The sequence below is a fragment of the Hemitrygon akajei genome, chromosome 7, assembly GCF_048418815.1.
Source record: "Hemitrygon akajei chromosome 7, sHemAka1.3, whole genome shotgun sequence".
In the NCBI taxonomy this organism is placed as follows: domain Eukaryota; kingdom Metazoa; phylum Chordata; class Chondrichthyes; order Myliobatiformes; family Dasyatidae; genus Hemitrygon; species Hemitrygon akajei.
Window position 1 is genome coordinate 126,308,311 of NC_133130.1, and position 13,634 is coordinate 126,321,944.

Below are 13,634 nucleotides of genomic sequence, written 5' to 3' on the forward strand. Positions count from 1 at the left end.
CAAACTCTGTCTGCAGGTCTTGGCTGTTAGCTGGATGTTGATAGATGTGCTCTCAGAATAGAATTGAAATGATGCCCAGTCTTGCTGTCTTCTCGGTATTTGACACCCTTGTCTCTCGTGCAATGTCTCTTTCATAGCTTGAATTTAGTTGTAAACACAAGAGATTCTGCAGATGCTGGAAATCCAGAGCAACGTGCACGAAGTGCTGGAGGAACTCAGCAGGTCAGGTAGCATCTGTGGAGGGAATAAACAGTTGGCATTTTGGGCCGAGACCCTTTATCAGTACTGGAAAGGAAGGGGGGAAATTTTGGTTCCTTCCCCCTTCCTTCCAGTGCAGCCTGAGATGTTTACTCTGTATTCTTCTCCATAGATGCTGAGTTCCTCCAGCATTTTGTGTGTGTTGTCTTTACTTGTGTTTACCAGTTTTCCTTTGTCATCCTTGCAAGTCAGTGTTTCTTTTTGTTCTGTGCAGAAACATGATCCTCCGCAGAGTAGCATTCCTTGTCTGCACTATCAAAAAATGAAAGACCAAGAGAGAGAACAGAATATGGCAGCAATCAATGGTGAGGTAACCAAAGTGACCATGAATGGAGATATGTCCCCAGAAAAAAATCAGAATGTTTCTGTAGACGGAAACGAGGAACCAGACTACAATGCCTCTGAGCAAAATCTTGTCACTAATTCAGTATCTCTTAGTAGCTCAGGGGCAGTGAACTCTAAGTCCCCGGAGGAAAGAGAAACTTTGGGTGGAATCGTTGCAGCGGGAGCCCTGGGGCAGGTGAAGGCTAAAGTTGAAGTATGCAAAGAAGAATCTATTGGTAAGATGGTGATTCTTAATCTGAAAGGGATTGTGCTCATTAGAGCTAGCTGTATAACTTTTTCTGTTCTGTCTTGTTGAACTTTGTGTGTGTGTGTGTGTGTTTCTCCATGGTCATGGGAATTTGCTGCCAGGCATTTCCTCAGGTTGCTTCAGAGATTGGGTTAACTTGGCCACTTTTTTGCTGCATGTTTTCAGCCTTTTCCGTAAATATTTAGTCCATAGATATTTAACGTTGTTATATTGAAGTTGTATAAGACATTGGTGAGGCCTAATTTGGAGTATTGTGTGTAGTTTTGGTCACCTACCTACAGGAAAGATGTAAATAAGGTTGAAAGAGAAAATACACAAGGACGAATTCAAAATTCGAGAAGCAGATAGGGAGTCAGATTCCGGAAAGTAGTAATAACAGGGTTGTTGTGGTGGGAGATTTTAATTTCCCAAGTATTGATTAGCATCTCCCTAGAGTGAGGGGTTTAGATGGGATGGAATTTGTTAGGTGGGTTCAGGAAGATTTCTTGACACAGTATGTAGATAAGTCTACAAGAGGAGAGACTGTACTTGATCGGGTATTGGGAAATGAATCTGGTCAGGTGTTGTCTCTCAGTGGGAGAGCATTTTGGAGATAATGATCACAATTCTTTCTCCTTTACCATAGCATTGGAGAAGGAAAGGAACAGACAAGTTAGGGAAACGTTTAATTGGAGTAAGGGGAAATATGAGGCTATCAGGCAAGAACTTGGAAGCATAATTGGAAACAGAGGTTCTCAGGGAAACATATGGAAGAAATGTGACAAATGTTAAGGGGATATTTGTGTAGGGTTCTGCGTAAATATGTTCCAGTGAGACAGAAAGGATGGTAGAGTACAGGAACCGTGGTATACAATGGCAGTTGAAGAAAAGATGAGCTTACAAAAGGTTCAAAAAACTAGGTAATGAGAGAGATCTGGAAGATTATAAGGCTAGCAGGATGGAGCTTAAGAATGAAATGAGGAGATCCAGAAGGGGCCATGAGAACGCCTTGGTGGACAGGATTAAGGAAAATCCCAAGGCATTCTACAAGTATGTGAAGAGCAAGAGGATAAGATGTGAGAGAATAGGACCAATCAAGTTTGACAGTAGGAAAGTGTGTATGGAACCAGAGGAGATGGCAGAAATACTTAATGAATAATGAATACTTTGCTTCAGTATTCACTACAGAAAAGGATCTTGGAGATTGTAGGGATGACTTGCAGTGGATTGAAAAGCTTGAGCGTGTAGATATTAAGGCAGAAGATGTGCTGGAGCTTTTGGAAAGCATCAAGTTGGATAAGTCACCGGGACTGGACGGGATGTACCCCAGGCAACTTTGGGAAGTGAGGGAGGAGATTGCTGAGCCTCTGACAATGATCTGCGCATGATCAATGAGGACCAGAGAGGTTCCAGAGGATTGGAGGGTTGCGGATGTTGTTCCGTTATTCATGAAAAGGAGTAGGAGGTAGCCCAGGAAATTATAGACCAGTGAGTCTTACTTCAGTAGTTGGTAAGTTGATGGACAGGATCCTGAGAGGCAGGATTTATGAACATTTGGAGAGGCATAATATGATTAGGAATAGTCAGCATGGTTTTGTCAAAGGCAGGTCCTGCCTTATGAGCCTGATTGAATTATTTGAAGATGTGACTAAACAGATTGATGGTAGAGCAGTAGATGTATATATGGATTTTAGAAAGCCATTTGATAAGGTACCCCATGCAAGGCTTATTGAGAAAGTAAGGAAGCATGGGATCCAAGCGGACTTTGTGGATCCAGAACTGGCTTGCCCACAGAATAGAAAGAGTGGTTGTAGATGGGTCATATTCTGCATGGATTTCGGTGACCAGTGGTGTGCCTCAGGGATCTGTTCTTGGACCTCTACTCTTCGTGAGTTTTATAAATGACCTGGATAAGGAAGTGGAGGGAGGGGTTAGTAAATTTACTGATGACACAAAGGTTGGAGGTGTTGTGGATAGTGTGGAGGGCTGTCAGAGGTTAGAGCGGGACATTGATAGGATTGCAAAACTGGGCTGAGAAGTGGCAGATGGAGTTCATTTTGGGGGAGATCCTTCCTGATGAAGTCCTGACGAAGGGTCTCGGCCTGAAACGTCGACAGCGCTTCTCCCTATAGATGCTGCCTGGCCTGCTGCGTTCCACCAGCATTTTGTATGTGTTGTAAGTGTGAAGTGGTTCATTTTGGTAGGTCAAATATGATGGCAGAATATAGCATTAATGGCAAGACTCTTGGCAGTGTGGAGGATCAGAGGGATCTTGGGGTCAGAGTCCATAGGACACTCAAAGCTGCTACGCAGGTTATCTCTGTGGTTAAGAAGGCATACGGTGCATTGGCCTTTATCAATCGTGGGATTGAGTTTAAGAGCCGAGAGGTAATGTTACAGCTATAGAGGACCCTGCTCAGACCTCACTTGGAGTACTGTGCTCAATTCTGATCGACTCACTACAGGAAGGACATGGAAACCATAGAAAGGGTGCAGAGGAGATCTACGAGGATGTTGCCTAGTTGAAGAGCATGCCTTATGAGAATAGGTTGAGTGAACTCAGCCTTTTCTCCTTGGAGCGACGGAGGATGAGAGGTGACCTGATAGAGGTGTATAAAATAATGAGAGGTGTTGATCATGTGGATGGTCAGAGGTTTTCCCCGAGGCTGAAATGGCTAGCGCAAGAGGGCATAATTTTAAGGTGCTTGGAAGTAGGTACAAGGTAGATGTCAGGGGTAAATTTTTTATGCCGAGAATGGTGAGTGCATGGAATGGGCTGCTGGCGGCGGAAACAATAGCGTCTTTTAAGAGACTCATGGATGGATACATGGAGCTTAGAAAAATGGAGGACTATGGGTAAGCCTAGGTAGTTCTAAGGTAAGGACATGTTCGGCATAGCTTTGTGGGCCAAAGGGCCTGTATTGTGCTGTAAGTTTTCTATGTTTCTATGTTACCAGGTCTGGAAGACCTGAGTTATATGGAAAGATTGAATAGATTAGGACTTTATTGGAATGTTTTATTGGGATGGGACCCGGAGCGAAAGAGCAGTGAAAGAAGTGCATGGAGTAAAGCCAGATCTAACATATAGAGAGGCTTTGAGGAAAGAGCAGCAGAATAAAGGGTATAAAGGTAGTAAGGTAGAAGGGCTAAAGTGTGTGTACTTCAATGCAAGAAGCATCAGGAACAAAAATGATGAACTGAGAGCTTGGATACATACATGGAATTATGATGTAGTGGCCATTACGGAGACTTGGCTGGCACCAGGGCAGGAGTGGATTCTCAATATTCCTAGATTTCAGTGCTTTAAGAGGGATAGAGAGGGGGGAAAGGGGAGGAGGGGTAGCATTACTGGTCAGGGATACTATTACAGCTGCAGAAAGGGTGGGTAATGTAGCAGGATCCTCTTTTGAGTTAGTACGGGTGGAAGTTAGGAGCAGGAAGGGAGCAGTTACTCTGTTGGGAGTATTCTATAGGCCCCCTGGTAGAGGCAGAGATACCGAGGAGCAGATTGGGAGGCAGATTTTGGAAAGGTGCAAAAATAACAGGGTTGTTATCATGGGTGACTTTAACTTCCCTAGTATTGATTGGCACTTGATTAGTTCAGAGGGTTTAGATGGGGCAGAGTTTGTTAAGTGTGTCCAGGATGGATTCCTGTCACAGTATGTTGACAGGCCGACTAGGGGGAATGCTATACTAGATCTAGTATTAGGTAACAAACCGGGTCAGGTCACAGATCTGTCAGTGGGTGAGCATCTAGGGGACAGTGATCACCGCTCCCTGACCTTTAGCATTATTATGGAAAAGGATAGAATCAGAGAGGACAGGAAAAATTTTAATTGGGGAAGGGCAAATTATGAGGCTATAAGGCTAGAACTTGCGGGTGTGAATTGGGATGATGTTTTTGCAGGGAAATGTACTATAGACGTGGTCATTGTTAAAGGATCTCTTGCAGGATGTTAGGGATAAATTTGTCCCGGTGAGGAAGATAAAGAATGGTAGGGTGAAGGAACCATGGTGACAAGTGAAGTGGAAAATCTAGTCAGGTGGAAGAAGGCAGCATACATGAGGTTTAGGAAGCAAGGATCAGATGGGTCTATTGAGAAATATAGGGTAGCAAGAAAGGAGCTTAAGAAGGGGCTGAGAAGAGAATATAGAAAATAGAATAGTACAGCACAGTACAGGCCCTTTGGCCCACAATGAAGAGCAAGAAGGGGGCATGAGAAGGCCTTGGCGAGTAGGGTAAAGGAAAACCCCAAGACATTCTTCAATTATGTGAAGAACAAAAGGATGACAGGAGTAAAGGTAGGACCAATTAGAGATAAAACTGGGAAGATGTGCCTGGAGGCTGTGGACGTGAGTGAGGTCCTCAATGAATACTTCTCTTCGGTATTCACCACTGAGAGTGAACTTGATGATGGTGAGGACAATATGAGTGAGGTTGATGTTCTGGAGCATGTTGATATTAAGGGAGAGGAGGTGTTGGAGTTGTTAAAATACATTAGGACGGATAAGTCCCCAGGGCCTGACAGAATATTCCCCAGGCTGCTCCACAAGGCAAGGGAAGAGATTGTTGAACCTCTGGCTAGGATCTTTAAGTCCTCGTTGTCCACGGGAACGGTACCGGAGGATTGGAGGGAGGTGAATGTTGTCCCCTTGTTCAAAAAAGGTAGTAGGGATAGTCCAGGTAATTATAGACCAGTGAGCCTTACGTCTGGTGGGAAAGCTGTAAAGTAAAATGTAGAGTACAAAGTAAATGGCAGGATATTTCGTAGTGTGGAGGAGCAGAGGGATCTGGGGGTACATGTCCACAGATTTCCTGAAAGTTGCCTCACAGGTAGATAGGGTAGTTAAGAAAGCTTATGGGGTGTTAGCTTTCATAAGTCGAGGGATAGCGTTTAAGAGACACGATGTAATGATGTAGCTCTATAAAACTCTAGTTGGGCCACACTTGGAGTACTGTGTCAAGTTCTGGTCGCCTCAGTATAGGAAGGATGTGGAAGCATTGGAAAGGGTACAGAGGAGATTTACCAGGATGCTGCCTGGTTTAGAGAGTATGGATTATGATCAGAGATTAAGGGAGCTAGGGCTTTACTCTTTGGAGAGAAGGAGGATGAGAGGAGACATGATAGAGGTGTACAAGATGTTAAGAGGAATAGACAGAGTGGACAGCCAGTGCCTCTTCCCCAGGGCACCACTGCTCAGTACAAGAGGACATGACTTTAAGGTAAGGGAAGGGAAGTTCAAGGGGGATATTAGAGGAAGGTTTTTCACTCATAGAGAGTGGTTGGTGCGTGGAATGCATTGCCTGAGGCAGTGGTGGAGGCAGATACACTAGTGAAGTTTAAGAGAGTACTAGACAGGTATATGGAGGAATTTAAAGTGGAGGGTTATATGGGAGGCAGGGTTTGAGGGTCGGCACAACATTGTGGGCGGAAGGACCTGTAATGCGCTGTACTATGTTCTATGTTTAAGATTGAATAGTTTTGAGAGAGCTATACGAAATTGAGGTGTATGGATAGGGTAAATGCAAGCAGGCTTTTTTCTACTGGGATTGTGTTGAACTACAACCAGAGCTTATGGATTAAGTGTGAAAGGTGAAAAGTTTAAAGAGAGTATGAAGGGGATCTTCAGTTAGAGGGTGGTGAGAGAGTGGAATGAGATGCCAGTGCAAGTTGTGGATGCCAGCTCGGTTTCAATGTTTATGAGAAGTTTGGATAGGTACATGGAAGGGATATGGAGGGCTATGGTCCTGGTGCAGGTTGATGGGAGTAGGCAGTTTAAATGCTTCAGCGTGGACTAGATGGGCTGTAGGGCCTGTTTCTGTGCTGTACTTTTCTATGACCCTATAAGACAATAAATTTAAGAATGGTTAGTAATAATATTAAGATTTTGATCTGTCTTGTGTTGAAATTTGTTCTTTAACTGTTGCTGTAGATATCGTAATATGGTCTAGCATTCCCCTTGAATCTAAGTAATAACATTATGTAAATTGCTTGTGCTTGTAATTTGTGAGTGTAGAACTTCTATTATCTGATTTAATCATGATAAAAGCATGAAAGGTGGTTATTGTACTCTCACTTGTGGTGAATTATGTTCTTGTTTCAATAAGTTAATGCTGATTTCTTAAAGATGCTACAAATCTGTGTTCTTGTTGCCTATAGATATGTCGGTTTTATTGCTTTGGAGTAGTACCTCTTTCCTATACCAAACAATTTTTAATTATCTCACTCAGAATCTTGAGGAATTTTATATTTTATGTGTTTCAAAGTGTGCATCTGGGGAGCCAGCAGTTTAGTTAAATACACTTCCGTCTATTTTATTGTTAATCCAATAATATAAACTCAACCGAATTTCCAGCCATTGATGAATTTAAAAAATACTTGGAGAAACGCTTTGATTTTGAACAAGTCACCGTGAAGAAATTCAGGACCTGGGCAGAGCGTCGCCAGTTTAATCGGGAAATGAAACGGAAGCAGGCAGAAGTGGAGCGGCCTATTCTGCCGGCCAATCAGAAGCTGATTACCCTCTCTGTTCAGGATGCACCTACTAAAAAAGGTAAAATAAATATTTCTGCTTTGAACTTTGGATATCTGTGGCAGTTTTCAGAAAGTAAACTTTTGCAATGTGTGGTTGCCTTATCCTTATTTGTTGTTATATAATAGGCAAAATTGCACACTGTAAAATGAAAATTATCTCACCATTGACCTGTACCCAGGGGTGATGGCAAAGAGAAGTGGGCATGTCCTGTGTGGCCTGCGATGGACTGGTTCAGATATGTGGAGAGACGAGAAAGGCTGTCCTTCAGAAGAAAGAGGGAGAGGGTGTGGGTATTTCATTGAAACCTCCTGAACATTGAAAAGTCTAAATGGAGAGGATGTAGAGAGGATGTTTCCTATAGAGGGAGAGTCTAGGACCGGAGGGTGGAGCCTCAGAGTAGAAGGACACCCCTTTAGAATGGCAATGAAGAGGAATTTTTTTAGCCAGAGTGTGGTGAATGTGTGGATTTCATTGCCACAGATGTCTGTGCAGGCCAAGTCTTTGGGTATTTTTAAAGCAAAGGTTGATAGGTTCTTGATTAGTAAGGGCATCAAAGGTGGTGGGGAGAATGGGGTTGAGGGGGAATAATAGATCAGCCATAATCAAATGAATGGCAGAGCAGACTCAATGGACCAAATGGCCCAATTCTGCTCCTGTGCCATATGGTCTTATAATTTGCTTTGTGTTTGATTATCCTCTAACTGCATCACAACATTTGATTTGTTCTGTTGACTGTTGCTTCACTGTAATTTCCATATTATTACAAAGAAAAGCTGTGATCTGGAACACAAGAGAAGTAAAGAACAACCTTCAGTGATGCAGCCGGATCATTGCATAGACAGATTGTATAATGAACAGTTGATTAAAAAAATGAATAAATGGTTCTATATGTATTTATATATTGCATTAATCATCATTATTGGTTGACCATTTAATGAATATTTGATTGAGCAAGTATGAGGCATTTTTCATGAAGTGTATGATTTATTTCACAAGGGATAAATGATTAATTTAGTGTTGGTAGTTAATCTGGATATTGTATTCCACTTAATGAAATTTTATTATTTAGTATTCTGAACATAATTCATGAGAGCTTAAAACAGCTTGTAACTGAAGCCTTTGATTCAGTATTCTGTCATTTCTTTGTCAGAGTTTGTCATTAATCCAAATGGGAAATCAGAAGTTTGTATACTACATGAATATATGCAACGGGTCTTAAAGGTTCGCCCTGTTTACAATTTTTTTGAATGTGGTAAGTTTTTCATGATGAGCGTATTTTCCAAATTTTTGTTAAACATTATTCTCCACTTGCCTCTGTAATCAAATTTATTTATTATGATACAGTGTGGAACAGGCCCTTCAAGCCATGCCACCCAGCAATCCTCCCTGATTTAACCTTAGCCTGATCACAGACCAATTTACTTCAACCAGTTAACCTACCAGCTGGTGTGTCTTTGCACTGTGGGAATGAACCAGAGCACCCAGATGAAACCAACTGTTATGGGGAGAATGTACAAACTCCTTACAGGCAGTGTGGTGGGAATTGAACCTGGGCCGTCTATACTGTAAAGCATTGTGCCAACCACTATGCTACTGTGCTGCTGCCTAATGCTGTGGCAAGAACACCTCCATTGAAGTTCTTCAGTTTGGGTCTTCCTGGCATACAGTTGCAAAAATATGTTTGTGAGCCCTTTACAATTACATGGTTTTCAGTCATCCAAGCAATGATGAGAGGAATCAAGGCACCTCCTCTAATGGAGTGCTCTATGTCAAATGAGATTATGGGATACGTGCTTCACTGCAGGGGTCCCCAACCTGGGTCCATGGACCCCCCTTGGTTATTGGTAGTGATCCATGGCATAAAAATAAGGTTGGGAAACCTGGTTCAGTGAGACCTTGGGGACAGGCAGAGAGACAACCTAGTGGGTTCTTGGAAATAGTGTTGTGGTGTCCTTTGTAACAGTGAGACCTCAGGAAGAGGGATGAAGTGAAATAACTTAGACACTTGAAACAATTGTGATTTTTCAGTCTGACTAGTAAAAGTCGCTTTAAATATTAAAGAGCTGTTATTAAAAACAATAACTGTATATACTGTAATTAAAAAGTACATGATTTTCTCTTGCCACTCTAGAATGTCCCTTGAATCCTGAACATTGTCAAAAGCATTTATTGATCCTCTTTGAAAGCAAGTACTGTGTAGAAATTAGCCATCTGGTCTGATGTGGGGGTGGATTGCAATAGTTGTAGCCCAAGGCAATTTTAAATTTAGCTTCCCTGTAATTTAGACTGATACTTATGTTCAGAGGGTGTTGTAAACCATAGGGTGTTTTTGTAGTCTTGACTGGGAGTACCACAAACAAGAGAATCTGCAGATGCTGGAAATTCAGAGCAACACACACAAAATGCTGGAGGAACTCAGCAGGTCAGGCTGCACCTATGGAAAAGAGGAAACAGTTTTATGTTTCAGGCCATGTCCTTTCTTCAGAACATGGTATTTCAGGCTCTTGGCCTGAAAAATCGACTGTTCACTCTTCCATAGATGCTGCCTGACCCACTCAGTTCCTCCAGCATTTTGTGTGTGTTGTTTTATTGGGAGTACGTTGTCTTTGCTGAGCTCCAGAAAAGAGAACAAGGGGGTAATTGCATGCTTAATGACTGTAAGTACTTGCATTAAAGTTCATACCTGCAGTCCAGTCCAGGATGTAAGCGCCTAACAAGTCGGTCAGTTATAAAGCCAATCAGGGAGAAGCAATAATTCCAACTTCACTGATCTGGTCTTCGTCCTGAGAACCATTTCCTGAAACATTAAAACATCTGGCTGTTTAAACTGATCTGTCAAACAACAATGGATGTTCCACCCAGCAAGACTGTATATGGTTGTATTTCTGAGATTTAAATTGTACAGTTGATGGTGACTTAAATGACGTACCTGTTGCTACCTAGCCTGCTTATTTCCAAATAAAATTAAACAATTTTACTGAATTGATTTAAATAAAGAAGTCTAAATTAAGGCTCCAACTTAAAATTATTATAGGAAGTTCTTTGGTTCACCGATATCTTTTAACTTCTAATTGTTGCATTTATTTCAGAAAATCCAAGTGACCCTTTTGGAGCCTCAGTGGTAATTGATGGAGTCACATATGGTACCGGAACTGCCAGTAGTAAAAAGCTTGCAAAGAATAAGGCTGGTAATGGTTGTTTTGTTATAATTTAACTGCCAGTGGTGAGACTGGAGGTAGTGCTGAGAAAGTTGACTACGTTTCGGTAATGATGGATTGGTGCATTTTCCAGACTTTTGGAGTTATTCATGTTAATTCCCCAATACATTTTCCCCACTCTGACCTTTCACCTCACCTGCTGATTAAATCTCCTTGGGTCCTCTCCCCTTCCCTTTCTCCCCTTGTCCACTCCTACCTCCTATCAGATTTCTTCTCCTCCAGCCTGTTACCTTTCCCATCTGCATGGCTTCACCTATCACTTTCCAGATAGCCTCCTTCCCCTCACCCACCTAATTCTGGCATCTCACCCTTCCCTCTCAGTCCCAAAGAAGGGTCTTATTCTGAAATGTCGACTGTTCCCTCTTTTCTATAGATGCTGTCTGACCTGCTGAGTTCCTCCAGCATTTTGTGTGTGTGACATTTTAAATTAGGTTTTTTTTTAATGATGTGTAATAAATTCCCCTGTGAACCTGGTTAGTTTCAGGATGAGAGCATGGGAGCCGGGGACCCAGTGAGGTTCTGGTGAGCCAACTGCCAAACCATCATGCAAGTTAATAGAGTTTTGCTGTAATGTTTGAAAGGAAAGAATTGGAAGTCAGTCATGACTTACTTACTGCCCATTACACCGCTGCTATTTACGACAGCAATAAAGGTACTCCCTCTCTGTCGGTCCATACTGTCGCACTCAGATGTAGAAGGATTCTTCATTGTTGTTTGCACAACAATTTTGTTTTACTAGTCAGGTAAACTCCCGAATCTGGAGGACTGGTGGACCACTCTTGGTCTATCCTCTACCCTTTGACCTGTTTGGCATTGGTGACCCAACCAAGAGTCAAAGCATAAAGCCCTGACTCCACCCACTGTAGCTCTGAGTCATTGAGGCATGGCAAGCCTCCGAACCCAACGACAAGGTTGTGGTCCTCTTAGAGGGAGACAGTCATTAGAATGTGGGTATTTGGGACTAAAATTAAGGATCAGCTTTATTTGCCATATGTATTAGGAAATTGCTGTGGTGTGTTGGCGCAACATGTAACATAAAATGGGAAGATTCATCAAAGAAATAGAATAAAGAATTATCTAAAAAAAAGGTAGAAGTACAGATATGGAATAAAATGTGCATAAATACCAACATTAATTTGACTAGATGGATTCTCTTCATGTAGAGCCGGTATGGATGACTCTCTCCTAGGCTGTGATAGTACAAGGATTTCATCCTTGAAGGATGCAAGCTCTTTCCAGAGGAGCATTTTCTAAGTCAGTGGCCTAAATTAGATCAAACTATTCCTCTACAACCATATTGGAATTGTCCATGTACAATCTAATGGTCTAGTTATTATTGTTGTTTATTTGTAGAGAGTGAACAGGTTTTTCATTTTATGGAGGTGCAGTTTAAGGCCGATTGTGCATAATTTCTACATTTCATATTGTCCTTTAACTTTGCCAGCCCGTGCTACACTGGAAATCCTCATTCCTGACTTTATCAAACAGACCTGTGATGAGAAGCCCAAAGACAGTGATGAACTTGAGGTAAATGCAATGTGATTTAAACCTTATTTTGTGTTTTTTTTTAAATCAGATTTTCTGTTTGCATTCTCTGTTACTCAGTCAATGGTCTTAAAAGCAGAGCATTGCAAATGGCAATAGGCCATGCAGTTCCGTGAGAGTGTTCCTTCGTAAATTAAAATTGTAACCGATCTATTCTTGGCTCTCCACTCTAGTCATATTAATAGTTAGTAGAATAGCACTGTCTAATATTCTGCATTGTTTTATTGGAAGTATCCCAAGTCCTACTGGTGTTGGTTTAATTTTATTTAGAAATGGAACAAAATAGAACTTTATTGTCATAGCTCAGGACTGTGAGATTGTGGTACTACTTCAGTCCATGCAAAATAGTTATTTACAAAGCATGCAGTATGGCATAATTTTTTTTAAAATCTCATATTTACATGCAAAAACTGACTTTTATAGTCTATAAAGGCCATTGGCAAGCTGGAATTCAGCTACACAGCAACCTTTGGGAAGAAGCTGTTTTTCAGTCTTTCTGTCTTGGCTAAGATGTTTCTGTATCTCCTACCAGATGGCAGGAGATTGAACAGACAGTGTCCGGGATGGGATGGGTCTTTAATGATGTTACGAGCAGGCATCGAAAGTTGTAGGTTGTTTCCAGGTCCAGTAGTTGAGTACAGCGCAGTAACAGAACCTTCAGTCCCAGTGAACCCACTTTGCCCAATTATATCCATGTGTAATTAACCTACTAACCCATACTGCTTTGAAATTAGGAGGAAACTGGAGCACATGAAGGAAACCCATGTGGTCATGGGGAGAATGTACAAAATCCTGACAGATAGCAGTGACAATTGAACCCTGGTTGCTGGTACTGTAAAGCAATGTGTTAACCACTCTGCTACTGTGCCGCCCCACTGTATTGCTTGTATATTTATTTTCACAATAGAGAGGAAGGATTTGTGTACATGGTGAAACAATGTAGTTCTTATTCCTATAATCTGCAGATAGACAGTTGAGTATGTGATCTAAATCGTATACATCTTCAAAAAGGAGAGGCAAATGTGACTAGTAGCTACAAAAAGGTCTCCCTGCTCTGTGCCATGGGGAAGGGTATCATCAAGGTGCCCCTCGCCTGCTTCCTGCTTTTTAGCTGCTGTCCACCACGTGACAAATGCAGGGAGCAGTGTCAGCCACTGGCAATTTTTCTACCTGAGTAATTGGAGCCTGCCAACCGTGCCCCTCAGATTTAATTGTCTACAGAAATTCATCACTCTTTGCAACTGCTTCATGACTGCAGGCAAGCAATGATCTACAACGTAGCCAACTGCAGTGAAGACCAGTGTCAAAGATTAAGGATTAGCTTTATTTGTCATAATGTACATCAAAGCGTATGATGAAATGTGGCGTTTTGCACCAACGGCAAGCATAGAACAGTACAGCCTAAGCGCAAACAACTCAGAAACACCCAAACATTAATCTCCCCTTCCCAAACATTGTCCATATCCCTCCATCTTCCTTACGTTCATGTGCCTATTCAGACATCT

At 42.0% G+C, this 13,634-nt stretch overlaps 1 protein-coding gene across 3 annotated transcripts in view; it reads left to right on the forward strand.

Moving 5' to 3' along the window:
- The window catches only part of dgcr8 (DGCR8 microprocessor complex subunit), a 65,185-nt gene that overhangs the window by 13,751 nt on the left and 37,800 nt on the right, over nt 1-13,634 (forward strand). For all 3 annotated transcript variants that reach the window (XM_073051906.1, XM_073051907.1, XM_073051908.1), the window contains exons 5-9: nt 473-818; nt 7,187-7,384; nt 8,517-8,618; nt 10,456-10,554; nt 12,029-12,111. In XM_073051906.1, coding sequence (XP_072908007.1) covers nt 473-818; nt 7,187-7,384; nt 8,517-8,618; nt 10,456-10,554; nt 12,029-12,111 — 828 coding nt within the window. The remainder of the gene's footprint in view (nt 1-472; nt 819-7,186; nt 7,385-8,516; nt 8,619-10,455; nt 10,555-12,028; nt 12,112-13,634) is intronic.